The sequence below is a fragment of the Corylus avellana genome, chromosome 10, assembly GCF_965113065.1.
Source record: "Corylus avellana chromosome 10, dhCorAvel1.hap1.2, whole genome shotgun sequence".
NCBI classification, from domain to species: Eukaryota; Viridiplantae; Streptophyta; class Magnoliopsida; order Fagales; family Betulaceae; genus Corylus; species Corylus avellana.
This window is the reverse complement of record NC_142499.1, coordinates 1,984,502-2,010,982: the sequence shown is the minus strand read 5'-3', so window position 1 is coordinate 2,010,982 and position 26,481 is coordinate 1,984,502. Positions and strand designations below refer to the sequence as shown.

The window sequence follows — 26,481 nt, the reverse complement described above, 5'->3', positions numbered from 1 at the left end:
TACAGCTGCCCGCCCCGCCATCTACAGTTTGAATTTGAAATAGTGATCACAACGGCTGTCTTCTCTTCAAGTTCAAAAGAGAAGACAGCCTCTCGCCTGGGCCTTCTGTCTTGCTTTTTCTTTTCTGTGTACGGTCTGCTTACTATAAACTGCCCTAAAAAAAGGCATCAAATATATATCTATAAAACTTATTATTAGATTGAAAGCGGCATTAAGAAGAGAAGTAGTAATAAAAGCAAAAACAGAAGAAAGATGATGAGGCAACTCTCTGTTCTTTCAGGCTGCTGCATCAAGTACTGATGGTGATATTATATGCTCTGATTCTGAGAGAATCTCTCTGTTGATACAATATTACCACTTGCATCAAACAATTTACTCTGTTTAAAGATGCCAATTGCCACATGTAGCAGTGTCTTTTTACAGCTATATATACACCTCTCTCTCTCTCTCTCTCTTCTTTTCTTTTTCTCTTTTTTTTTTCCTTGTCTTTTTATCGCTTTAAATTTTTCAAATAAATGAAGATTTAATATATTATCAAAGTATAAATCTTGAGTTCGAACATGTTTATGTAATTTTTTTCCTATTTCAATTGAATATTTAACATATTGAGTCTTACGTATTAAGAGAGAGTTTGCGTGTTGGGTTCGAGTCGTGTCAAGAAATTGGTATAATACTATATAAACCAGCATTAACCCGACTCATTTATTTAAACAGACCAGACTGATCAACCCTACTTAAATCATATCTAGGAATATATTCTAAAACACAATTATCAGTCCTAATTTGAGTCCACACGTAAGAAAAAGTGTTAAAATATTAATTAAGAAATTAAAGTTTCTGCTGCTACATGTTCTTCTTATTCTTGTTTGTCCTGAGTCAGATATTTTCTTCTTCTTTTGAATCTAAATAGATCTTGGTTTCATAATTATGTGACCAAAAGTCCAAAAAGAGGGTGACCTTAAAGGAATTTACTTGTCACTATCTGTGGTTGGTTTCATGAATTAGTTAGTAATGGGCTTTGGATAAGTATACTTTGCACTCATGTGAGTCGTTGAATAGAGATTTTGTTGAGATGGGAGACTTAAATTAATGATTTCAGCACACATAACCTTACCCAAAAAAAGAAAAAAAAAATTGTAGTTTGCACCTATTAATGGTAAATCATTAGTGTCCACTAAATACTAAGTGTATTGGAAGCAAGCATGTAATGATAACCACATGTACTACTTTGTTACACAAAAAGAGCATGGTTGGGAGAGTTTGAGTTTTACTATCCTAGATGTATCTTGTTGAGTTTGAGTTTTAGTTTTTGATACAAAGAAACCCTAGTTTAAACGAGAATTTTACTGGCCAACAATAAGATTTCAAGCGGAATTAACCAGACTCATTGGCCAGCAAAAATGGTGTGGTAGAGTCGCACCTCAAAACAATTTGTTCAACATGTATTTATTCGTCAAATCTCTTTCTTTGTTGCAGTGCAAATCACACTCAAATAGACTTATTGACAAATTCATTTATTGGATTATCAAAAATAACTTAAGGCAACACCCATTTATTGACCTATGTGCCCGAAATAATTTAGGAAAAATAACACCATTGATTCTTAAAAAATTAAATAAAACATAAAATTGAATACTAATAAGACCTAAAGTAAAATTATAGGACCCAATTAACTCTTGTCTCGTCCTACGTACATGGGGTACTCCAGCTTTTAGTACAATAGCTTTACAAATAGAAGTGACAATTCGTAATTGGTGAAATGATTAAGAGTGTATACATGATAAATTATTCATTAACTAATTAAATTTAGAGTCGAATTTTTTATTTAATTATTTCATTAATTATGAATAGTCGGATTGGAAGATAATTTGTAATAAAAACCGTAGTACTCATATATCGCAGCAGTCATTGAATAAGTATATGTACTACATATAGCAGCAGTCATTGAATAAGTATGCTTTGTATTCGTGTGAATCATTGAATATAAATGTTGAAACTTTGCAGCTATGAGATTTAATCATTTCAGCATACAAAACCTTACTCAGTTCCCTCCTATTAGTGGTAAAAACAATCAATTGCAGTCCAAGTATAACGTACGCAAAGCATGTAAATATAATCACAAGATACTATTTTTTTTACCATCTGCCATCAATTATTTGAGGGGTGAGAGAGCAAGAATACCAAAGAGGTAAAAAGCAAAAAAAAAAAAAAAAAAAAAAGCCGATTAGAAGTTACCCTAATTACTAGAGTTATAATTACCAAAACTCAGTTTTAACATCCCTTCTTCCCAAAAATGGAGACAAAAGGGCAACTACCCTTTTGAGTCATAATTATAAACAAATCTCTCATTAGAAATACCTAAGAAATTTTAGAACATTACATCCTCTTGAAGCAACTTACACCTTCCCTTACTACACCCAACTCCGACCCCAAACTTTTTTAGTTTAATCACCGGGTTAATTATAAATTTTATGAATCTAAGAATTGATTTTTTTTTTTTTTTTTTTTTTTTGATGAGTGACACCATTTATTTCAATAAATGTTCAGATTCTACCACATTATACTCTATATAAAAAATTTAAAATTTTATCAATTTTCAACAGCCGCTAATCAGATAGAGATTTCGAACAATTTTGCTGAATCCATACGGTAAATGTAAAAAAGTCCTTATGAAACTCATAAGCAAATCTCAAATGGTCCTATAAGAACTCTCTCTCTCTCGTGTTTTCTACACTACGAACAAAAAATTATTAGGATCGAAATCTCTGTCAACTTCTATCTAAAAACCTAAAACTTCATATTTTTTCAATTGTCACCAACTTTAATCTTTATCGACCACGTAGCGGATGTGGTCGCTGTCGCATTGGCCAGTCCCTCACCACCTCCCCCTTATTCCATAAGAGTTGCTTGCAATCGATGTCAACCCCTTCTAATCAATCCTATGAATTGGATGCACTTTGGATAATGAAGCATAAGAGGGACAATTTTATTGGGTGTTGGAGGTAGAAGATGTTAACATGCTGAAATGCTTGGGAAACTGGGGGTCCCGGACGCTGACATTTTTGCTACATTATTTAGAGCTTTATTAAAGCTGACTAGGTGGTCTTAACTCCTTAACATTATTTTTTTTAAAAAAAAAAAAAAAAAAAAAAAGAAAAAAAAGTCACTACCCATGTTGCAGTTGGTCTTCCATTTGGTCTCTTGCCTGTCAGAGTCAGGTGCTGTTCGGAAGACTTGTCTATTTAGGGCCTGCTTCCTCTAAAAACCAGGCATATCCCCATAATTGAGATCCCTAGTATATTTTTAGAATATGTAATTCTCGTATTTTTTTAATTGAAAAATCTTATGTGTTCTTTTAGTATTGTTTTGATATCTTTTAAATTATGATATAACTTTTAAAATTACCATTAAATTTAAAATTATTATTAAACTTTTAACTTATTGGTGATTTTAAAAGTTATATTATAGTTGAAAGGACATCAGGAGAACACTAACAGAACACTTAGTATTTTCCTTTTTAATTTAAGTCCTCTATTTTATCCAATGATTTAAATATATGCAGATGTTAATGAGTTATCGAGATAATTAATTTAGTTTTTAATATGTCAAATTCACTTGCCTGAGAACACAAACTTATGTATTTATTTAGACCATTAAATAAAATGGAGAGCTCATATTTTATAATATGAAATTTTCATATATTTAGAAAATATGAGGTAATCCAAATCCAATCCCGATGGCCAAAAGAAAAGAAAGAAAAAATAATAATAATAAAAAATTCCTCCTATCCAATCACAGCACTTAGACAGATCTTCATTAAAACGGTTTAAGGAAATAAACAATATAATATTCTTAAAATTAGGGGAAAAAAAAGAAGAAAAAAAAGAAATTTATTAATATTGTTGTAATTATCATATATTATTTCTATAATCTCTAAAAGTCACGCTTGGTGATAAATTTAGATTATGGTAAATATGTTTTTGCAAGAATAGTGTTGGTTAAAATATATTCTGATATTTACTTAATTGATTTATAGTTTTTTTAGTATGGATTGATTTATGTTTCTTTGTATAAATCGATTTAGGTTTATTTGTATAAGTTGATTTATTCAACTATAAATAAAAACTTATATACGATAAATAATTAAGGTAGTAAACACAATGTAAACATAGGGGTCATTCAAAGTGGTAGACGTAGATATCAACATTGAATGCTTCTGCTTTTATTCTCATATTTTAGATTTACTCACAAACTTCAACATGGTAATCTGCATGACATATCAACTCGATAATCGACCCTCCATATCGGCTAAACCCTCTACCGTCCATGATGAAAGTTACAAGCTTCTTAATAATTTTAATTGTAGCATTAAATGTCGAAGATTGATGAATAAAATTGTTATTAAGAAAATTATAACCAAAATTGTAATCTTTATTTCTATTCTTGTGTAATACACACATCCATGTATTACTCGCATGTATAAGAATGGTAAAGCCCAAATTCTTAAAGTGTCAAAGCCTTAATTGTTAAACATTTTCCATTATTGCTCCTAGTACTACTTACCATCCATCATTATATATATATGAGATAGTACGTACCATAACAAATACAAACAAGAATAGTAATAACAAGATAATAATAAAAAAGCACACACACAACCTATTTAAAAATAAAATGAAAAAGGCCAAAAGAGGATTTTTGTTGCTATCTAAAATTGGATACAAATAGGAGAGCATCGGGAAGGGTAATCAAAATTTAAAATAACTATTGAAAAAATATAAATTTTTATTTTAATTACTTTTTATTTTTATTTTTTTTATACACACTCTAACATATATTCTATTATATTCTTTATAATTTGTGTGAGAGATAGTGAAAAAAATGGGAGAAAGAAAAAAAAAAAAATTGTAATGTTAATAGTAAATAGTAAATAGACATAAGAGTTTATTTACTGTTAACATTATAAGAAAAAATATGGTAAAATAACTACTTTGCTAGACACAAACAAATAACTCCTAATTTAATTATCTTGTTGGAGATGCTTTAATTGGTAATTTGGTAGTAACGACCTATTCAGCAATATTGTGAGCACATTTGTTCTCACTCCTGTCGATTTTGGTGGCACGAACAGTCCAACCGTCATAAGAGCTGAAGAGATCAAGAGAAATTATCCGATGAATGGAGAGGAGATTACATTTTTTTAATTCACAAACGTGAATGGGCATTTGCAAAATAAGATAATAATAAGATAAATATATAATTTTTAATTTTTTTAATTTTTAATTTTAATTAAAAAACAGGTGCCTGAAAACCGAAAGGGCCAGAGACGCTAATATCTTAAGGTGATGATTTGGATGGCTTGGCTCTGAAGGAGGAACACTACCCACCTCCCCTTTCTTTTCTCAAACTAGAATACAAAAACCAACTCCTCTGTCATCATCTCCTTCTACTCTACCCCTAGGTCCCCTACAATCTCCATCCCTACCCTACCTTCTCTCTCTCTTCCTTGCTTCTTCATCCCTCAATACAGGAACAGCCAGCCAGGATAAAGAGAGGAAAGGAAAAACTAAAGGAGAAAATAAAGTGATGATAGTCACGTCTTACCATCCAAAAACCTTCCTTCAATCCAACTCTACTCCACATTCATGCCCAAATCTTGGTCTTCCGTAAGACACCCACAAGAAAATCGAATAAAAAAATCGATTTGAAAAAGAAAATAAAGAAAAAATAAAGACTGTGTCTTGCCCACAAATAATTGCCCAATATGACTGAGGTACTCCAATCCCCATCCCCATCTCACTTCCCTTCACCTTCAAGCTCTTCCACACCCAATGATGGCTCACACCCACATGCCCTTCTTAACAGCCAGACAATAGAGGGCCATTTGGGAACAGAGGAGGAACAAGAAGAGGTTGGAGGGGGAGACAGGAAAAGGAAGGAAAGAGACAGAGAGGGAGATCAGCTGTCTCTTTTGGCACTTTTGGTGGCTGCTTTTAGGAAGTCTTTGATTGGGTGTAGTACTTCTGGGTCAGGGAAGCTCTCCTCCATGGAGATTGGGTGGCCTTCCAATGTCAGGCATGTTGCCCATGTTACCTTTGATCGATTCCATGGCTTTCTTGGCCTTCCTGTTGAGTTTGAACCCGAAGTGCCCAGAAGGGCTCCCAGTGCCAGGTCTGTTTCTCTTTCTATTTCTTTACTTTAGACTTCTTTTCTGGTTGATGGGTCGCCATGTTTTTGTTTTTTTTTGTTTTTTTTTTTGAAAATTTGCACATGCTTCAAGTTACGTTCTGCGTTTTAGATTTGTTGGTAAGTCGGATCTTTTTTTGAAAAATTTATTGTCACATGTTAGTTCTTTTGTGAAAGTTATGTTCTTTGCTTCATACACAACTGGGTGCTTTGGATTTTTGAAAAAAAAGAAATCCTGTTTTGGGTTGTAGTTCTTGAATTATATGGGCTTATATGCCCCCTTCTAAGGCATCAAATGCTGATATTTTGTATCTTTTCTTGTTTTCACGAATTAGAGTTTTTCTCTAACTTTTTTTTTTGGTGCTTTAATTTCGTGTTGATATATGGCATTGTGTTTTGCTTTGGTAGTTGGTATCCGCCATTGTGGAAAATCCACTAGATAATGGATTCAATTCCACCAATATTTTTTTTTTGATAAGTATCAATTCCACCAATATTCTTTCTATGAAGTTATAATAGAAGTCTATGTTTACTTTTTTTTTTTTTTTTTTTTTTTTTTCTTTTTTTCTTTTTTTTTTTTTGTCGTTTAACAAAAATGTATCAAACGGAGTCATTCTCTGTTTGTCTTTTATAAGATGTCTGCTGTAGGGATGCTTCCTGAATACATTGTCTGTATAATGTTTGAAATGTACCTTTTTGATAGGGTTTTCGAAATTCTCGTATTGCCTTTTTTCAAGCAAACATTATGCACATCATCTTTAGAAGCAGGAGAGTACTTCAAAGCTGCTTCCTGAAAAAATGCTTTGCTTCAATTTAGGTTTTGAACAGTGATCTGCTGATATCGTTTCTCCTGTTTAAACCCATTCTGCATCAAGCATTGCTTTCTCATCTTTCTATTCACATATTTTATCCATTTCCATATTACGCAATTTGGAATCTGACCTCCTTTCGAAGGACACTTTTTCAAGCCATTAACCGAGATCTCTAGTGAATATTTTGCTGTTTTTTCTCAGTGATCCAAAGCTAAAACCAGATTAAATATTCTGATTCCTGTCTCTTGATCCATATTTTGACAGTTTCATTAGAGAAGGACATTATGTGGTTTTTTTACATGCCCAAAAGAAGTATCCAACTGTTTATTTTTTTTTCTGATGGTATCATTCTTGATTCTGTATGCTTAGGTGTCTTTCCTTTTCTCCTCTTCACTTTTCCCCTTTCTGTATACCTATGCAAAGAGTTTTGTGTTTATTATTACCCCGTAAATCACATCAGTCCCCTCCATTAAATTCTCATATACAGGATAATTCATGCACATCCATCCTTGGCCTCTTTCATTTTTTGATATATTTTATACAATATACTTCTGTTGTTAGTGCCCCATTGTTTGCTTCTATTATTTGCGAAGGTAAAAATGCCATGCCAACCAGATAAGGACAAACACTAGCTCAGAGTAAAAAAAAAAAAAAAAAGGGAAAAGAAAAAGAACAGTATTACTCATATCCTCTGTTCATTCTTCCTAAACATCTCTGATATGTTGCAGACTTATCGCTCCTGTCTAGTGTCATGATTATGGTTTCCAATCTAATGTTACACTATTAACAGAGATAATTTCCTTGTGTAGTGCAAATGTTTTTGGGGTTTCAACGGAATCTATGCAGCTTTCATTTGATGCAAGAGGAAATAGTGTGCCAACAATACTGTTGATGATGCAAAGGCGCCTGTATGCACAAGGGGGCTTGCAGGTACGTGATTATCAATCCCTTGTTATCCCTTTCTTCTTGCATGTGAAGTAGAAGTGTTAAATTTATTACAGTAGAGGTCCAATGATTACATCATATAGTGGCCGATAGAGCTCTCTTTTACCAGGAATGCTTATTTACTAAGATTTTATCATTTTAGCCCTGGGGCTTTTGAATTCTTCTAACTTTTCAACTCCAACAAACATTGAATAAATTTGAACTCAAACATGCAGGCAGAAGGAATTTTCAGGATTAATGCTGATAACAGTCAAGAGGAGTATGTCCGTGACCAATTAAATAGGGGTATGATACCTGATGGTATTGATGTACACTGCTTGGCCGGTCTTATAAAGGTACGCTTTGCTGACTGATCTTCTCCTTATCAATTATTTCATCAAGAGGCTTGTTTTGCAATTAAGAAATTGTGTTTCCCTTGTGCATCGTTTGCAACTTACCTGCTGAATTGCTTTTTCTTTGGTGGTCAAACTGTAAAAGGTGCTGGTTCATGGGTTGTGAATAATACTCCCCTCCCTCTCATCATGCTGGTGGATTCGATGTTGAGCATGTTCTGTTGTCAATTAACATTTTAAATTAATCTGATGTTTTTATTCTTCAATAGGCTTGGTTTAGGGAGCTCCCAACTGGTGTTTTGGACTCTCTCTCACCAGAGCAGGTGATGCAATCACAGTCAGAAGAGGAGTGTGCTCATCTCGTGAGGCTCCTTCCCCCAATAGAAGCTGCTCTGCTGGATTGGGCCATAAACTTAATGGCAGATGTTGCACAACTGGAACACTTGAACAAGATGAATGCTCGAAATGTTGCTATGGTATTTGCCCCAAACATGACTCAGGTGAGTGAAAGTTATTCACTTTCTTAAATTTGAAATACACATATTTGAGCCAACTCCATATTTGTGTTTAGTAGAGCTTGAGATTTGACTGTATCCATGTTCATATCTTCCTCAGCTTTGGTAATGGTTTTGCCTTAAACAGAGTTTGTTAGGAAGGATGGCATAAACAGGGGAATTTTAGACTTTTAGTGCACACACGAGGTATTGTAAAACATGTTCTAACACTGACATTTAACACGGTCACTTTCGATGAGAATTACCCAGGAACCTGCTAAAATCTTCCTATGGTCAGATAATTGTGCAGTAACAGCCTTTCTGATGTTTTATTTTTGCAATGCAGATGGCAGATCCATTGACTGCGTTGATGTATGCAGTCCAGGTGATGAATTTTCTCAAAAATCTTATCGTCAGGACTTTAAAAGAAAGAGAAGAGTCTGTGGTAGAGTCAACTCCTGTTTCTCCCCTAGAGCCTTCTGATGAAGATGGCCATCAAAGTTCTTTTCAAACATGTCTCGAGGAGGCCGAAGAGGAGGACAAGGGGGATGAAGAGAAATTATTTGTCACTGAAGAACCTGCAACAGAGAGCCCTGGTAACACAGTCCAAGGTTACTCCACAACTGAACGCGGAGCAGAAAATTTCCCACCTTCTAGTCAAATTGTCAATCCTGGGGGGAATCATTCTCTGGTTGATAATTGTCCCTGTGAGGTTGCATCTCAAGTTAAAAGTAAAAGTAAAGAACTTGAAGATGGGGGTTTAACAGGGCCAAGTGGAGGCGTTCCAACAAATGTTTCCAAGAGCAAAACTAGCCTATCAAGTTTGTCGAGCTTCAAGAAGGGGTCCAAAAAGGTCGGTCTGATGTCTCGGTCAGGAGGTCCTGCAGAGAAGAGTCAGAAGACCAAGGGACCCGGAATTGTCGGGCGTATAAACTCAAGGACAGAGCTGGTTGAAGCTTGGCGGTGAAGGGCGTTGGAATGCTATTCCCGGTAGGGTCGTTGGGGAATTGGCCAGCAGGTGAAACCAGTTGGCTTCTTGTGTTTTCACCTTTGGAAATATCCGTGTATGGTTTCATGTGTGCTTTTACACACCGCTTCTGAGTGGGGTTTCTTGAACTTTTCCTGCTGTAACTTGTCCTTAACCAGTTCTAACATCTGTGTGTTTTCATGGTACAGTCCTTTTGATCAATTAAAATTCCTTAGTCTCGTAATGTGAACGCCACTGATCTCTCTCTCTCTCTCTCTCTCTCCATGATATTGGTTTTCAGGAACCATCCAAAAAAAAAAAGAAAGAAAGAAAGAAAATAGAAAGTATACATCCCTTAATTCAGTAGTCGTTGCAACAGTAATATCTACGTGAGGATTAGTCTTAAAGCATGTATCAGCACAAAGAATTTGTACGTGTGGTATTTGATTGGCTGTTAATTTGACGAGATGTCTATTGGATCAACTCTTGATCATCATCAACAACCAATAAACAGAAAGACAGCAAGGATTAGAATTAGAATAGCATTACTGCAATATTCTCGGGATAATATTTGTTATCAAAATTTTATTTTCTGTAATTATCTTGTCAATTAAGCCGATAAACATCACGTACAACTGATGGATACAAACTGGATATAAATACAAGCACTGCTCTGCGTATTTTGTAAGGCGGATTAAAACAATATTTTTTTTCATTAATTTCCAACATTGCTGTTCAACTTAAAAATTTCAAGCTTGAACCAGTCGTGACCCGTAGCCATGCATAATAATGTACCCTATTTTGAGACATTTTGACAGGCTGCTCTTTCACCAAGGCTTGTTGATTCTGAAGGGGTTCACCAATAATCTTTGCAAGAACAGATCCCATTCCTGAAATGGTGGAAACGAGTTGCATCTCTAACAACAAATTGACGATCAACAGTCTTGCTAACCAACTTAATAAACAAGTGACAATTTTCACAGATCCTCAGGTTCTTTATCACAACAATCTCTGTCCCTGGCCTAGTGTTTAAGAGCCCAAATGCAATTGCCAGTTTTTCACTGTGCATTCCCATACCACTTAGAAGTTCTTCATTACTTCTTCGTTCTTGATCATTCTTATAAAACCCAACATTTTCCTTCACTAAATTTTCCAACTCATCCAACATTCTATATATCTCCCCTGCTTGAGGGTGAGTTCCATCCCCAGCCAAGAAAAGGTGAACCCTCCCATTATATTCAACATAGCTATACCCAGGCTCTTTTCTGAGTTTTCGCTCTCTCATCATTGCTCGAACCTTCACGACCCCCTCCAAATTCTCTGCTTCACGATATATATTTGATAACAACACATAATAACCGATATTCATAGGTTCAAGCTCGATGACCCGCGCAAAAGCCAATTCTGCTAGCTGTATATTTTTATGAATTTTACAGGCACCCAGAAGGGCACCCCAAACTGGACCATCAGGTTTTACATGCATCGACTCAATGAGCTCCTTAGCTTCGTTGAGTCGTCCAGCCCTGCCTAAAAGATCCACCACGCAAGAGTAATGCTCTGGACCTGGCTGCAACCCATAAATCATCTCCATTGCAGCAAAATAATCCATGCCCTTGTCAGTTAGTCCTGCATGACTACATGCAGACAAGACACTTACAAAAACAGCTTTATCAGGTCTGATTCCACTCCTGATCATCTCATCAAAGAGCTGCACTGCAATTTCCCCATGTCCATGCATTCCATACCCACCTACGATTGCCGTACACGAAACTAAACTTTTCTCAGGCATGTGATCAAATATAGCACGAGCCTTTGCCAAATTACCACACCTAGCATACATATTGATCAGAGCATTACTCAGAAACGGGTTGGAACCAAACCCACTACACTGTATTCGCCGTTCTACCTCACGACCAACAATATGGGCACCAAGGTGAGCACAAGATGAGAGAACCCCGACAAGCGTCACCGCATCAGGATGAATCCCACTCAACTCCATCTTATGATAAAGGTCCAAAACATGGGTAGCCAGTCCATTTTGAGCATATCCAGAAATCATTGCATTCCAAGTAATCAAACCCTTTTCAGGCATCAAATTAAACAACTTCAGCGCATAATCAACCGCTCCACATTTCACATACATTGTCAGCAAACAATTTGCTACAGAATTATGAGTGTCCAACCCAAACTTCACACAACAACCATGAAGACACATCCCAAGACCCAAATGCGCAGGAAGCGTGCACAAAGGAACTAACCCCAACATCGTAACTGAATTAACTGACACACCCGCTTCCCTCATTTTACAAAACAATACAACCCCATCATAAAATCTCGAGTTCAACGTATACCCAGATATCAAAGCATTGTAACAAACAGTCAGCTTTCTCGATTCACCACCACTTTCCTCAAACACTTTGCGTGCATAATCAACAAAAGAGCATTTACAGTACATTGAAATCAAAGAAGTCTGTACAAATGGTTCGCGCTTGCACCCGGTCTTGATGACGTGGCAATGGATCTGCGCGCCGGATATTGGAAGAGAGAGTGCGGCGCAGGATTTGAGAACGAAAGGAAACGTGAAGGCATTGGGTGGGTCGCCAGAGCGGAGCATTTGGCGGTAGAGAGTGAGAGCTTGGGTGAATTGGCATTGCTTTGCTAGTTCTCTTAGGCGAGTGTTCCATGGGCTGGTTGTGATTGTACCTGTGCTCGTGGTCGTGGTTGCGGTGGTTTGGAAGTCCAGTAGTTTGTTTGTGCGAGAGATGAGCGACTGTCGGACAGTCATGGACGGAGTTCGCTCGCTATAGGAGATAGTTGAAACGGCATGACGTTTTGGAATAGCATATAGGCAAAGGATGGATTGGCCGCCTAGTAGTTCAAAGAATAAGGAAAAATGTTCTTTGTCACACCCTTTTAATACAACCAACATACAAATAACACTATACGACACCTACCAACAGTCGCAAGAAGCAATGAATTATGTGTTACTAGCTTACTATTCTGCTAAGGTTATATTGCACCGGCGGACAACATTTGTCACTGATCATACTTTATTAGAGGACGTTACCCGGATGCCATGCCCAATCAAAGTCCTAGTCCTACCTTATCAATGAACGATACCTTACTAATGTTGTGAAAGGAAAGAAACACTATGCATATGAGAAGACGGTCACTCCAAGTACACACAGCCTATTATTATGACATTTTTTTCTCTTTTCTTTTTAAATTTCTTACTAACTTAAAAGATATTCTCGCTAACACTCTTGACATATTTTCGAGCTTACCTCTAAGCTCTGTCATAGGTATCCTTGGCCCGAGGTAAATCATATGATCATCTACACTATCACCATGCTTAATTTCACAATTTATTTTTAAATTAAATAATTAATATTTTTGTCATTTTAGCATTTATGTTTTTTATTAACTCAATATTTATTACTACGGCCTCTAGTCTCATGTCTTCCCTCTAAAAATGGTCATCTCCTTCCTGTCCCGCTCCGACATCCTCTGAAACACCAAAAACAAAAAAAATGTCTCTGATTCTTCTAAACCCTCCTCCACCACTCCTTACATTCCTTAAACCCAAACCCAAAGTCCTTCTTCTCTCTCCCACCAAATCCTCCCTCAAACCCCTTAATTCCACCAAACTCCCCTCCCTCCTTCCCTCAAATCCCACCACCACCACCGAAAAACCCCACCACCACCCACTCTCCCAAACCCTCCAATCCCTCAATTCCCTCAAACCCTACCTTCTTGTCCAAGCCAAACCCATCATCGCTGGCTGGCTCTGCGGCCTCGTCTCCGTCCTCTCCCTCTCCAAGCTCGTCCCCAAGGTCGGCCAGCTCTCCACCGTTTTGACCAACGTCGACGCTCTTCGCCTAAGGGACGAAGGTTTGGTCTTGGGGGCTCTGGTCTTGGTTCGCCTGGTCGCCAGCTATTGGCAGCAAGCGCTTCTGTGGGACGCGGCGCTGAACGCAGTGTATCGGATTAGGTGCTATGTCTTCGAGAGGGTTCTGGAGAGAGACCTGGCGTTTTTCGAATGCGGGGACGGCTCCATCTCGGCCGGAGATATCGCATATCGGATCACCGCCGAGGCCGCGGATGTTGCCGATACCGTCCATGCTGTTCTCAATGTGAGTGAGGGTTTTCTTTGTCTTTTCAATCTTTACCACGGTTGTATATAATATTCGTGTTTATGATACTTGGATTTACTGGACTGAAAGGGAAAGTGATCGGTTGGCTAAGAATTTTCCATTGCAGGGAAAGTTGAGCTGCTGTGTCCGTTCTTTTGACTTTCTGTGGTTATATTTCTTGAGAATTGTAGTCTCTAATGTCTTAGAAGTTGTTGGGGGAGATAAACACTGGGAATCTCCGAGTGAAACCTGATATAACTTGTTGGGATACTACTCAACATGCGAGTCTATCTCCAATTCGGCTACAAATCCCCCTAAGCGGAAGCTTCATTGATTCGCTTTACATGTTGGGGGAGATAAATACATGCAGAGTCTCCGATTAAAGCTTTGATATAACATGTCAAAAGTTCAAGCCTAATCTAACTGTGGGTTCGGTTGTGATATATGGACTACTCACTCTTATGACAACTACTCATACTTATACAGTTATACTCTAACAGAAGTATTTTTCTTCTTCTTCACTGTTTTAGGCTTTAGATGCCACACACTTGATTTAAGTTAGTATCTATGATGTCTGTTCTTGCTCTTTCTGTTTTCCTAACTATTAAGTTTTTAATTTTTGGTGGCAGACCATTGTACCTAGTACTATGCAATTATCAGCAATGGCGGCACAGATGTTAATTATCAGCCCTACCCTTTCTTTGATTTCAGCTGTGGTGAGGAACAAATTAGTAGACTATTTTATCAGTGGTTGTGTACTTGATTAAAGGTAGGTGACTAATTTTGTTTGGTGCAATTATAGCTGATTCCATGTATGGCTCTTGTCATTGCCCATCTTGGTGAGAAACTTAGAAAGATATCTAAGGAGGCAAATAAGAGTGTTGCTGCCCTCTCAGCCTATTTACATGAGGTACATTTTATTCTTTTCTCAAAATCTCCTGTGCGGCACTTTATGAATGCTTAAACTCGTAATTTGCTTGTACAGTTTGTTTGGGTTTCTTAATACTAATTACTCTCACCTTTTTGGTTGTTTCTGTTAATATATCAAAATTCTTGAATGTGAGTCTGTCACACATCTACTGCTATGCTTTCTTCATGCTTGCATGTGTGGAGTTGCTAACTTAAATCTTCTTTGCTATAACGCATCAGCTGGTGCAATGATGTCATATATTTTATATATGTTTTAGGTCCTCCCTGCTATTCTATTTGTGAAAGCAAACAACTCAGAGCTGTGTGAGAGTGCCAGGTTTCGAAAGCTTGCTCACACCAACTTATCTGAACAATTGAATAAGAAGAAAATGAAGGCATTCATTCCTCAGATGATACAGAGTATATATTTTGGAGCATTATTTGCTTTTTGTGCTGGTTCACTGGTGGTTTCAAGTGGTTCTTTTGACGGCTGTAGCATGGTTTCGTTTGTAACATCATTGGTTTTTTCAGTTGAGCCAATTCAGGTAGTACTATATGCTGATAATAAATCTTTTCCCCTCTTCTTTTTTGAACCTTTTATTTTCTTGGGTCAGTCCTTTTTCAGGTTTCTGATGCCTTGAAGTTTTAGGCAATTTTTTTGACATCCCCCCTCCCAAAGAAAAAGAAATAAAGAATTAGTTCAGAAGACTCTTGTTAGCATCTTTTCTTTTTCCCACTTTTTTTTTTTTTTGAGGAAAAAACGTCTAGAGCCATTTTGCTAATTACTCTTTTTGTTATTATGATTCAGTTGTTGAGGAGCTCTCTTAAGTTATCAATCTGAATATAAAGCATCACGCAGGGCGTGGGAAAGGCATACAATGAGTGGAAGCAAGGAGAACCAGCCATTGAGCGCCTGTTTGATTTGACCAGGTTTAACTCTAAGGTAGGTTTAAGGTTGATTGACCTGTAATTTTAACCTTGGATATTTCATTTTAATTCATTTATTTTTTATCTCGAGGAACACTGTGAATTTAAAAAATTGCCCCAAAAAGGATAGAATAGGATAGTTATTAGATACTAATTCTTAGAAGTTCCAAAGTAACATCAAACATCTTGTTTACCCGTGGTTATTTCAATCTGTTAGACCTTGATTAGATGCCTATTTGTCAAGCATGCGTTTACATGTCATGTCTGGCTGATGCTCTTTTGTTGGCATATTTCATATTTGGACCAATATATTCATAGTTGCTTATCATTGTTATTATTGTTGTGATTATTATTTGCTTTGCGGAATACAGGTGATCGTGAAATCAGATGTCATTGATTTAGATGATGTCACAGGGGAGGTGAAATTTTGTGATATCTCATTTAGATATGGGGATAATATGCCCTTTGTTTTGAATGGATTGAACCTCCACATCAAAGCTGGAGAGACAATTGCTCTTGTTGGGCCCTCTGGAGGAGGAAAGTCAACCCTTGTAAAATTACTTCTTCGGCTTTATGATCCTTTATCTGGTTAGGCTTTTGAACTACAAAAAATTGCCAACTTTTACAGCACATTTTTGGAATTAGAAAAGTCACCTCTTACTAATCCAGAGTGCATATCTGTTCTTTACATCTTAAACAGGCTGTATACTTATCGATAACCATAACATCCAAGACATCCGGTTGGATAATTTGAGGAGACATATAAGTTTCGTTTCTCAAGATATAGTAAGTTAGTGATGACCGCTCTCTTCTTCTTCCTTCCTTTCTTTATTTTTTTTATTTTTTTTTATTTTGTGTGTGTGTGTGTGGTAGGTTTCTAAATTATTAATTTTTTTGGTGAGGGGGAAGATAGAGAAAGAGAGAGAAAAGCAGACACTTATAAGAACTTCACTACATGTCCACTAAATCAAGTCCTCTTACCCAACATTGCAATGCCCATAAGTTGTGCCAAACGCTTGTTGTACCTTATATTATTTATGTTTTTTTCCCCCACAAATTCTAAGCAAGGAATTGTTTGATTTGCTGCTTTCATGTATCCATATAACTTCATGTGCTTGATTGCCATGGAGTAAGTGGTAACTTCATATTAATTAGATGTAGGGTATACTTGCCGTACACCTGTCCAGCTCCCTAGTTGAAAAGTAGTTTGTCGTATGGGGAAATAGTCTGTTTCCGAAGTTCCTTTTCAAGTGCATCTTTTGGCTGGTTTTAATGAAGGTGTTCAGGAGATGTGGAAACTTTGTAAATTTATATGGTAATATAGGGAACCTTTTCAAATGGTTTATCATATGATAATTTTTGTTATGTATTAGACATTGTTTTCAGGGTCAGTTGCCGAAAACATTGGATATAGGGATCTGATGTCAAAAATTGACATGGAGAGGGTTGAGCATGCAGCACGAACTGCAAATGCTGATGAATTTATCAGAAAACTTCCAGAAGGGTACAAAACTAACATTGGACCAAGAGGCTCGATTTTGAGTGGAGGCGAAAAGCAAAGGTGGAGCTTTATATCTGAACTCTTGATTCTGATGTGATATTAAATATGATCCTTGTTGGCTAATGTTTAACTCGATAACTGGGAAATGAACATCCAATTGTTTACTTGATTAACATAACTATTCATTTGCTGTGTGTAGCCCAAGTTTTTATTGAAAAACTCTGTTGGTTACTCATTAATGCAGACTAGCTCTTGCAAGGGCACTATATCAGAATTCCTCTATATTGATATTGGATGAAGCAACTTCTGCTTTAGATAGTAGGTCTGAGTTATTGGTGAGACAGGCTGTGGAGCGCATGATGGAAAATCATACTGTAAGTTAACTTTTCTGCTTACCCACTAATGTGGACTATCTCTGGCATGTGAACTCTTATCAGAATTTTCTATATTGATTTGTTCTCGATGCACAGCCGTGATCTATGATGATCTGTGCAATTTTTGTTTTTCTTTTTTCCTGTTAAAGCGCACGCACAGACACAGATTATATCTGAATTGATCAAATATTGTGCTGCATTATGCCTGTAGGTACTGGTCATTGCACACCGGTTGGAAACAGTTTTGATGGCTAAACGAGTATTCCTTTCGCGTGATGGGAAGCTGGAGGAGCTAACTCGCTCGACTCTTTTGGGCGGTCACCATGACTTGGCGGCATCCACTGGGCTTGTGATTTGAGGGAACTTCCAAAGGTGTGATGGAAGGAGTGACATCTTATAAAATGGGACCACCTTGAGGACTTATAAATTATTTTATATACTATATGGAGTAATTTGTAAATTATCCCAACTATAAGAACCTATAAATTATTTTGCATACCATATAGAGTGATTTGTAATTTAGGTCAACCACAATGATCAATTTTGCATTTATCTCTAATAATTTACATTAAAGTTTCACAACTAACAATGTATATGTTGTTTTTTATTTTTATTTTTTATTATTTTATTTAACTAGCTACTTTTTTAATACTACCAAATATCAAATTCTCGAAATATTTCTCTACTTTAATTAAATATATATATTTTATTAATAAATGTATTTGCTATGAAATTCACTCACTTTGATTTCATGTGAGAGATTAATCAAAATGCCACTCTCAACAACCAAAATAATATTAAAAAATAAATAGCTTTTGCTTTTGGTGTCGGAGAGGAGTTAAAGCAAATGTTAAATTTAACTTTGGATAAAGAGTTTGATAAATGATGTGTTTTTTTATAAATTTTGTTAAAAATTTAAAGAAATGTTAAATATGAGGCGCTTGATGGGATGCTCTTATAGACTAGATTAAAATAAATTTTTTAGACCAAATTTAAAGGGGTTGTCTTTTAATATTTTTCTTCTCGAATGGTATCCCCTTTTGGGTTATAGAGATTTGTATTAAAACTAGGGTTACTAACCTTTTTAGTACTTAGGTTTTTCACTTATTTTATTTTTCCTTACCTAGGTTTCAAATTGTATCACAAGTGATACCTGACTTATGGGTAAAGACCAATTTAGTACTTCCGTCACATTTCCTCAGCCAAACTAATTTGGGCCACCCCATTCCGGTCTGGCCACCCCCAATGGCCAAAATGGGGGTGGCTGGGGCCAAAATAGGGTGGGCCGGATGCAAGCTAGTTTTATCCGTTTTGGTCAAATTCGCACCTGATGAGTTTTACTAAAAACGCCATATATCGAGTTTCAGATATCTAATTTGAGCAAGCTTGGTGGAATTGGAAAGCTAATTCAAAGATCTACAAAGTCATGTTTCACAAGGTTTGGCTAATTTCGATGTTTACTAAGTCAAAACGGGCTGCAAAAGGAAGATTGGAAAGTTGGATGGAAATAAATGCAATAATCCAATAAGGAAATATTTGATTGCTCTATTGGGGACTTTAATGAATATTTTATTCCAGCAAATCAAATAATCTAGCAATCAAATATATTTTATTTTATTGTTTACATTATTTAAATTAGGATTTTATTTAATTGTAATAATTTATTTTATTATTTTAGAAATTTTTATAATAGGCTTAGGTTTACTTTTGCTCTAAATTTGCTTATTGTTATAAATATAGCAGACTTAATAGGTAAGAGGAGAGTTTATGTATTTTAATCAATTTATCAATATGAAACATTTTATGAATGATTTTCTATCCCTTTAACCTTGATTTCTTGATAGAATCTTGGTTTTAAGAACAGTTGTAATTTTATTGTTATTTGTTATTGCCAACTCACTACGCCACCCTGCATCATATATATATATATATATATATATATATATATATATTTTATTTTTATTTTTTTTATGATTTTTTTTTGTTACGACATGTGTCAATCCGTTTGTTTGATTGACGGAATGGTGACGAAGATATTAAACCGGTATTTACCCATAAGTCAGGTATCATCTGTTATACAAATTAAAACTTAGGTGGGAATAAATAAAAAAGTGAAAACCTAATTGCTAAAAATGTTATTAACTGTAAAAACCAAGCAAACACATTCTAGATGTAAAATAAAGTCGGGGTGAACAGATTAACCGTTTACTGCTCAGCAATTGCTTACTGACTGCAACTGAACTGACATTTACTGCCTACCGTTAAAGTCGATCGTTAATCTGTTAAGGATTTTTATATTGGCGCCGGTTCGGTTAATCGGTATAAATATTTTTTTATTTGTTAATCGAATTAACTGATAATTAGCCAATAATAAATATAATTAACTGATAAGTAACCAATAATAAATATTCTAGGACCATTTTATTAGTAGAAGTGTAGAACATATGTATGGTGGACTCTTATTGTGTTAATTGATAGGACAATTTAAAATTTGTTTAGTTCAATAAGCTATTTCAGCCCCCAAAAAACAATTTAGACCTCAAAACAATCAATTTTTAGTCTAATTAAAAAAGCTTACGGTTAACCGATTAACCGAACCGATTTTAACCGAAACTTTCGAAATAAATATATGCTTAATTTTAAACTTTGTTGCGTTTAGATTTCTTTGAAGAATTTGGATCTTTCATAGATCAAACCAATTAATGTAAGAATTTGGAGCTTTCTTAGATTTGTATTAAGCCTTTTATTTCACTTTCTTCTCTCTCTCTCTCTCTCTCTCTCTGTATATTTTGCTGAGGAACTCTGTATTGAGTTTTGCCAAGTAAATCAACAAAATAGTAATTGAAAATTTTCATAGGAAAAACAAATCCAATCAGGCAATCACTACAAAGCTAGAATCATACTGTACATAACAAAGAATAAAGAATCAACGAGTGCCGCTTTTGGCGCTTCTCTTCTTCCTGTAAAACCTTGAAGAAAAAACGACGACAGCTCAAATGGGAAAATTTACACAAATCTCAAAAAATGTCCTCTTCACAACCAAACACAGCCTTCCACAAAACCCTAAACGCCCAAAAATCGAAGGCTCCACCAACAAATAATGACCAAAAAAGTATCAGGGAGAGATTGCCTTGAAACTATTTCCCCGGCAATATTGAAGCTCCAGAGAAATTTGTCTCTCTATTAAAAGTTGGCGATGGAAATTAGCAATAAACATCTCAGCTCTCTTATCAACATCATCTTCGTACGGAAAGCTTAATGTCCTCTGAAGCTCCCTCGAAGAGCCGGAATCCTCCGAATCTACGTCATTATCATCGGTGCACGCCCTCAAGCCCGGCCGATCATTGAAGCTAAGGTGGCGGTTCTTCAATGAAGTCCGGCCAATAGCCGAAGCTACAAGCCATCGATTGACACTAAAATTCAACAAAAAACTTACCTTCTTCACTGCCCTCTTCAGGCGAGTTAGAACAGAAAACTTGCTCATTTCCATTTCTGAGAATCGTAGGAATTATAAGAAGAATGCGCTACAAAGCGATAATATATATAGCTAGACGGAATAGAAACTTGCTGGGGAAGTGGTCAAAGGATGAGGAGGCGTATCAAAGTGGAGTACCGTGTAATGATAACGTGTGACGTGTCGCCCTAGAATTCGACCTTGATACGAAATAGAATACGGTCAAACAATTTTATCAATTACCATCAGCTATTGTCTATTGAGTTGGACGACAATTTGGACTCTTAGCGGCGACGGCTTGTTTCATCTTCATCGTCTTCCTTCCGCCCCAAGTTTTTGTATATTTCTATCGATCTCTCCGTCTAATACTTTACTGTTTCTCTATCGTCATCTGGAAGACTAACATCGTTAACGACGGAAAGTAGGAATGATTTGAGTATATATATTGACGAATAAGAGGCAGTAGAAAATTATCTACAACTGGGTCAACTGGTTTTACTGAGTCCGAGCTTTCTATTTTATTGGCTTATTCTTTGTAGTTGTCGTTTTGATGTAATTGAAAAAAGAAGGAAAAGAAATGCAAAATTAGTTATGAGCGTTTACTTTATTTATAATTAGTTTTGTGTTTATTAAAATGAATTCGGAAGTTTATAAAGTACGCCCAAAAAAAAAAAAAAAAAAAAGAGTTTATGCAGATGCCACTATATTGCTAATAAAATGATGACATGAGTCATTTTTGATAATATATATATATATATATATATATATATATATATATATTAAATTAAAAAATTAAAGAAATTAAAAACTTAAAAAATTATTATTATTATTTTAAAAAGATAACCACAATTTTTTTTTTTTCTCTTAATTTTTAATATTACTATGGAATCTGTGAAACCTGAGGCGGAAAATAGTACACATACAGCAAATCTCACAAAAATCTCCTAAAGTCTAGTTTTTTTTAATTTTTTCTTTTAACCTTTTAAACAGCCTTGGGTCAGCCACATCAAGTTCCACGTAAGCATGGGTATGTCTGTTTGAAGATGAGAAATGCTAAAGGCCCAACTTTTTTGCTCAACAAAAATTCAACTTTTACCTTTTATTTTTTTTCTAAAAAAACCAAAATGAAAAATGGAAAAAATGTCTGAAGCAACCCTATCTATTTTTGGCATTTCTTTTATTTAGTATTTTTTAAAAAATGAAAAATAGTATTTTTCTTCATAATAATGACATTTTCTTAAAAAAAATGACATTATTATGAAGAAAAATACCATTTTTGGCCCATAAAAATCTTAAGTGACAAGAAACTACAAGCCAATAGGGTCACAACAACTATGAATAGAACATATGACTTCTTATCACCTAAGACTTTTAGGAAAAAAAATAATTTTTTTATTACACTAGCATTTCTAGGTTTGTGTAAAGAGGTTGTAAAGCTTAGCATTTCTTGACACGTTGGATCCAACAAGCCCCGTAGTGCTCAAGTGGAGCTTACATATAAGCCCTCGCACACTCATTTTACCGCTCTGAAAAACCCGCTCTCTCTTTCGCTCCCGCGCGCTCTCTGAAGCTGTGCGTTTCGGAAGCTCTTCGAGTCGGCGATCTGTTTTCTGAATCAGGTAAAGAGTTCAAACCCTAGATTTCTCACCGCACTTAGCTTCAATTTCTAAGAAAATGTATCCGATACTAGAGTGTTAAGATTTCTTTTTCATTTTTTTTTTTCGAATATTCAAGTGTCCTCACTTTCTCAGCACCCAAACACAGAAATTAGAATTAATCTTCAGTGTGATTCAGTGCGCTAAACACTAGCATGATCGATATGCTCTCTTAGGCTTTTTTCAGTAAATTTAGTAGATCCGACGGGTCACATTGTTTAGATGCTATATTGCATTGCGTTTTTGCTGCCTCAAATTTCGTTATCTTTTGTATTGCTAATTATTTAATATGCTTTAGGTAATTCTTGATTTATTATTTGTAAGGGAAATTAGGGAAACTTGTCACGTGCGAAGGGTTTGATTAAAAGTCAGATTCTTTTGTCTAAAAGGAAAGTTTTTTGATTCATTGGTAAAATGGTTGGCTGTCTTTCCAATTGAATGGCCAATATGGTGGCGTGCTTTGGGGGTTTGGAGTATTGTATGACCAACACATTTAAAGGAATAAAATTGTTGTAAGACTAGTGAATAATGGGTAAGGTTGTTTAATTGTATGTGCAGAAACAGTAGAAAACACAAGAATAGGTTGTTCTTCATTTTCTGAAAAAAGTACTTCCAATAAGTGGTGAGACATTGTCCCTGCGGAGACAAAATTGGAACAATAAAGAAAAGATTAGTGTGGCCCCTGTGCAAGGATGACACTTTAAGTCGAGGAATGGAGGCAAGGGGGTGTCAGGTATAGCTAGAAAAATGTTTTAAAGAAAATATGGTAAAGCTGGTCAGGAGTTGGGGGTCTGCATGAGTTGAAAGTCATGCTAGTGGTAGAGGCTATTTGACAGGGAGAGTCTTTAAATATGTGGATCACCAACATTTCCCTCTTGAGTTCGTTGAAGAAGTGGGCCTCCCTACGATTAACAATGGGATGGCTTAAAGTTGCTCATCATTACCTTGTCTCAAATGACGTATTGTTAAATCTTAAGTTGTCTTTGTGAATTGGCAAAAATGATTATGATTTTGGAAGCTCACCATTGAAGGGGTTACAAAAAGTTGTGTCCTATGGTATTTACTGAGAATCTGTGTGTGTGAGAGCATGCCTGTGTTTATGTATGTTCACGCACCTGTAAGTGTAATGCTTGTTAGAATATCAATTAGTTACTATTTCTTCCCATTTTTCATTTTCAAATGCAATACATTGACTCTTCTACTCATTGGTTAGACTACAGCTGTTTCTACCCAACCACTTCTAGAAGGCACGGTACAGTTTGAGCAAAGTGTTGGTTGTCCCCTTTTCGAGATTATCCTACCTGGCTAGATAAAAATGACAAAATATTGTCAGCTGCTTTCTAGTTCTTTTCCCAATTCAGTCAGACTGTAAATTGCATGCATACCACAGGTGATAACTTGTAGTTTATAATTTTCAACTCAAGAAGGACAAGGAGCCTAGCTAAGTAATTGTCTGGATTAAAGTAGTTTTGGGTCTGTTTCTTATGGTCTTTCTTTTCTTTTCTCTTTTTCTTCTTCTTCGTTTCTCCCCCCCCCCCCCCCCCCCCCCCGGTCCTACAGTCCTACTAGAGACATTTGTAAAAGGCAATGATTTTTGTCAACTGATATCAGTTTACAGAATTGCTGTAGAGTAATTATACTAGTTAATATACGTTTATCACGGGCTAATTATTTATTGCAGCTCTGAATTAAAGTTTTTTCTTATGTGGTTTGCAGGAGATGGATACATCAAACCCTGCAGTTTTTGTCAATGCGGAGCTGCTGCGCTTGTATGTTGGTCGTAGAGTTCGGGCAGTGATTCAGGTTCTGCGATCTGATGGTGGAGTTGTTACAGGACAATCTACCGATGACAACCAGATACTTGTCAAAGGCTCTCCACCCTCTCCACTCTCAAAGTTTGTTGAGGTTGTTGGTATTGCTGACAGTGAGAAATCCATCCATGCTGAAATATGGACCAACTTTGGTGACACATTTGGTATGGCTTTTTCCTAATTTTTTTAAATTCTTGTAATGGTGAGCTGAGCCAATGCAATGCACTGCATTTTCATTGATAAGTTTTTATATTTTTTTGCTTCTATCTGAAAGATTGCTCCTTCGGAAGTTTATATTGGACCCCTAAGCACCTATGCGTATTAGTAGCACTTGGACAGATGTGTTGTTTATTAAACTTTTAGAATGCCCAAATACCCTTGCATTTTATTGTCTGTGAAATAAATATGAAAATTAAACTTGCACTCTGCATCTGTTATCAATGGACCTCTAATTATTAGATTGTAGTTTAAATTACTGCTTGATGGCTAGCAGATATGTACTTTCTCCATTAGTTAAACAATTTTATGGAGCAACACTGAAAACAACACTGGCTTGCTCATATTAGTTCAAAAAATTTACGGCTAATTTCTTATTAATGTCTGGTTCTCATTTATAAAAGAAATATAGCTTTGCTCTGAAGTAGTGGTTAACTCTTAACAAAACTATAATATTTTTTTTTTGTTAGTCTCTGATGAAAAGGTCTATGAAATTGGCTGTCTGGTAGCAGCTGGCAGATATAGTTTCTTTCTACTCTTCTTTAAAGCAGATGAAAGTTTGTTAATAGGAATTCCACAAAGACCAACCAAGTTGATAGTATTAATTTGGTTATCTTGTAATGGGGCTTAGTTGGGTGGTGCGGCCATTCCTTTCACATGTCTATAATGTGGGTAGAAGTTCAAATTGTTGGCATAAACTTTATCTGATAGTTGTTTATTACTCTAGCTATGTTCCCGTCCTCTTGCTTTATATGATCTTTTTATGTTATCTGAATATAATGTTTGCTTTCTGGCAGAAACTCATACTTACAATCAGCTTTGTCAGCTTGCAAACGGGGAATTTAAGCACTTGTTCCTCTGAGGTACTAGGAGCTTACTTTGTGATACAGCTAGAAACTGCTACTTGTCACCAACATTTTTTGTGATGACGTTATCTAGGATGATGGATTTTTCCTCCAAATACTGTTGTTTGGTTCTGGATGTGATATTCTTGGAAAAAAAAGAAGTCGCACTTACTATGTGAGATAAAGTTTTATAAATGACTTTAGAGAACTTTAGAATCCCCGATTGTCGGGTCTTCAGTGATTGCTTTCCTGGGCAGCGATACGGTTTCTGGATTGCCTATTGTAATTTGGTTACCACTTTTCCTTGTGTCGTGAAATGGGTTTGTGGGAGTTTGCTAGCCTATATCAAGTAAACAATTTCTTATTGACGAGGATTTCACTGTTCAAGTCGATGGGTGGTTAATTCCTAGTATTGGAAGTTTACCTTAACACTGATTATCTACCAGGAACCAAAGTTATTTCATTCATAAAATCTATGACTAATTTTGACGGAAAAAACAAGAAAATAAACAGATTATTTTGGTGGGATTTAACATTTAAGGTATGCCAGGGTGTAGTAGCCTTTGGATCAACCTTAATTAAAAAAAAAAAAAAAAAATTTCAATGGCCACCAGAGCCTACTATCAGCATATTGAGATAAAAAATAGAATAAAGGTATGGAAATCAAATTGCTTAAATAATCCGCTTCAACGAATGGTAGGAGAAAGAGAAATCATGGGAGCAACAATAGATATATGGGAGTCAGGACTAGGCTAGTAAAAGAAGAGAGGATCTGGGCTACGCATAATCATTTTATTTGTTTATTTATTTACCTAAACAAAATTTTAATGTAACCCAATTCATCTATCGGCTTACTAACTCCATCAATATCATTAATGTTCTAGGTACTGAACAGTATGACGCATATAGTGTATTATATG

The 26,481-nt window shown here is 35.8% G+C and overlaps 5 protein-coding genes and 1 pseudogene across 6 annotated transcripts; 4 read left to right on the top strand and 2 right to left on the bottom strand.

Annotated features, from left to right (window-relative positions):
- The first annotated feature begins 5,366 nt into the window (after window positions 1-5,366).
- LOC132192233 (rho GTPase-activating protein 4) lies at window positions 5,367-9,975 on the top strand. Its single transcript, XM_059607508.2, has 5 exons — window positions 5,367-6,171; window positions 7,808-7,928; window positions 8,159-8,278; window positions 8,545-8,775; window positions 9,116-9,975. Exons 1-5 carry the CDS (start codon window positions 5,765-5,767, stop codon window positions 9,734-9,736), a joined length of 1,500 nt encoding a protein of 499 aa, XP_059463491.1. The 5' UTR covers window positions 5,367-5,764; the 3' UTR covers window positions 9,737-9,975.
- Window positions 9,976-10,361: 386 nt separating this feature from the next.
- On the bottom strand, window positions 10,362-12,624 carry LOC132192231 (Pentatricopeptide repeat (PPR) superfamily protein). The gene has a single exon (XM_059607505.2). It carries the CDS (start codon window positions 12,519-12,521, stop codon window positions 10,593-10,595), a length of 1,929 nt encoding a protein of 642 aa, XP_059463488.2. The 5' UTR covers window positions 12,522-12,624; the 3' UTR covers window positions 10,362-10,592.
- Window positions 12,625-13,192: 568 nt separating this feature from the next.
- Window positions 13,193-18,162, top strand: ABCB29 (ABC2 homolog 12). Of its 2 annotated transcripts, XM_059607506.2 has the most exons (10): window positions 13,194-13,869; window positions 14,499-14,585; window positions 14,672-14,779; window positions 15,057-15,323; window positions 15,638-15,721; window positions 16,077-16,293; window positions 16,406-16,491; window positions 17,079-17,266; window positions 17,451-17,580; window positions 17,792-18,162. In XM_059607506.2, the coding sequence occupies exons 1-10, from the start codon at window positions 13,267-13,269 to the stop codon at window positions 17,936-17,938; spliced, it is 1,917 nt and encodes a 638-aa protein (XP_059463489.2). In that variant the 5' UTR covers window positions 13,194-13,266; the 3' UTR covers window positions 17,939-18,162. The 2 variants fall into 2 exon arrangements, with proteins under 2 accessions (XP_059463490.2, XP_059463489.2); XM_059607507.2 differs by lacking the exon at window positions 17,792-18,162 and having other exon boundaries at window positions 13,193-13,869; window positions 17,406-17,544.
- Window positions 18,163-20,499: 2,337 nt separating this feature from the next.
- LOC132191688 (uncharacterized) lies at window positions 20,500-21,326 on the bottom strand. The gene has a single exon (XM_059606779.2). The coding sequence runs from the start codon at window positions 21,068-21,070 to the stop codon at window positions 20,696-20,698; it is 375 nt and encodes a 124-aa protein (XP_059462762.1). The 5' UTR covers window positions 21,071-21,326; the 3' UTR covers window positions 20,500-20,695.
- A 1,219-nt stretch (window positions 21,327-22,545) lies between these two features.
- Window positions 22,546-25,932, top strand: LOC132161621 (replication protein A 14 kDa subunit B). The gene is made up of 3 exons (XM_059571780.2): window positions 22,546-22,653; window positions 24,406-24,664; window positions 25,514-25,932. Exons 2-3 carry the CDS (start codon window positions 24,409-24,411, stop codon window positions 25,576-25,578), a joined length of 321 nt encoding a protein of 106 aa, XP_059427763.2. The 5' UTR covers window positions 22,546-22,653; window positions 24,406-24,408; the 3' UTR covers window positions 25,579-25,932.
- Window positions 23,322-23,417, top strand: LOC132162674 (U6 spliceosomal RNA; annotated as a pseudogene).
- Window positions 25,933-26,481: the final 549 nt, after the last annotated feature.

Excerpts from the sequence above, each read along its gene's own strand:
- LOC132191688 (XM_059606779.2), bottom strand. The coding sequence starts at position 21,070 with ATGGAAATGAGCAAGTTTTCTGTTCTAACTCGCCTGAAGAGGGCAGTG.
- LOC132192233 (XM_059607508.2), top strand. The coding sequence starts at position 5,765 with ATGACTGAGGTACTCCAATCCCCATCCCCATCTCACTTCCCTTCACCT. Across the intron at positions 7,929-8,158 it reads ATGCACAAGGGGGCTTGCAG|GCAGAAGGAATTTTCAGGAT; the intron begins GTACGTGATTAT and ends TCAAACATGCAG. Across the intron at positions 8,279-8,544 it reads GCTTGGCCGGTCTTATAAAG|GCTTGGTTTAGGGAGCTCCC; the intron begins GTACGCTTTGCT and ends ATTCTTCAATAG.
- LOC132192231 (XM_059607505.2), bottom strand. The coding sequence starts at position 12,521 with ATGACTGTCCGACAGTCGCTCATCTCTCGCACAAACAAACTACTGGAC.
- ABCB29 (XM_059607506.2), top strand. The coding sequence starts at position 13,267 with ATGTCTCTGATTCTTCTAAACCCTCCTCCACCACTCCTTACATTCCTT. Across the intron at positions 16,492-17,078 it reads GTTTCGTTTCTCAAGATATA|ACATTGTTTTCAGGGTCAGT; the intron begins GTAAGTTAGTGA and ends GTTATGTATTAG. Across the intron at positions 17,267-17,450 it reads AGTGGAGGCGAAAAGCAAAG|ACTAGCTCTTGCAAGGGCAC; the intron begins GTGGAGCTTTAT and ends TCATTAATGCAG.
- LOC132161621 (XM_059571780.2), top strand. The coding sequence starts at position 24,409 with ATGGATACATCAAACCCTGCAGTTTTTGTCAATGCGGAGCTGCTGCGC. Across the intron at positions 24,665-25,513 it reads CAACTTTGGTGACACATTTG|AAACTCATACTTACAATCAG; the intron begins GTATGGCTTTTT and ends GCTTTCTGGCAG.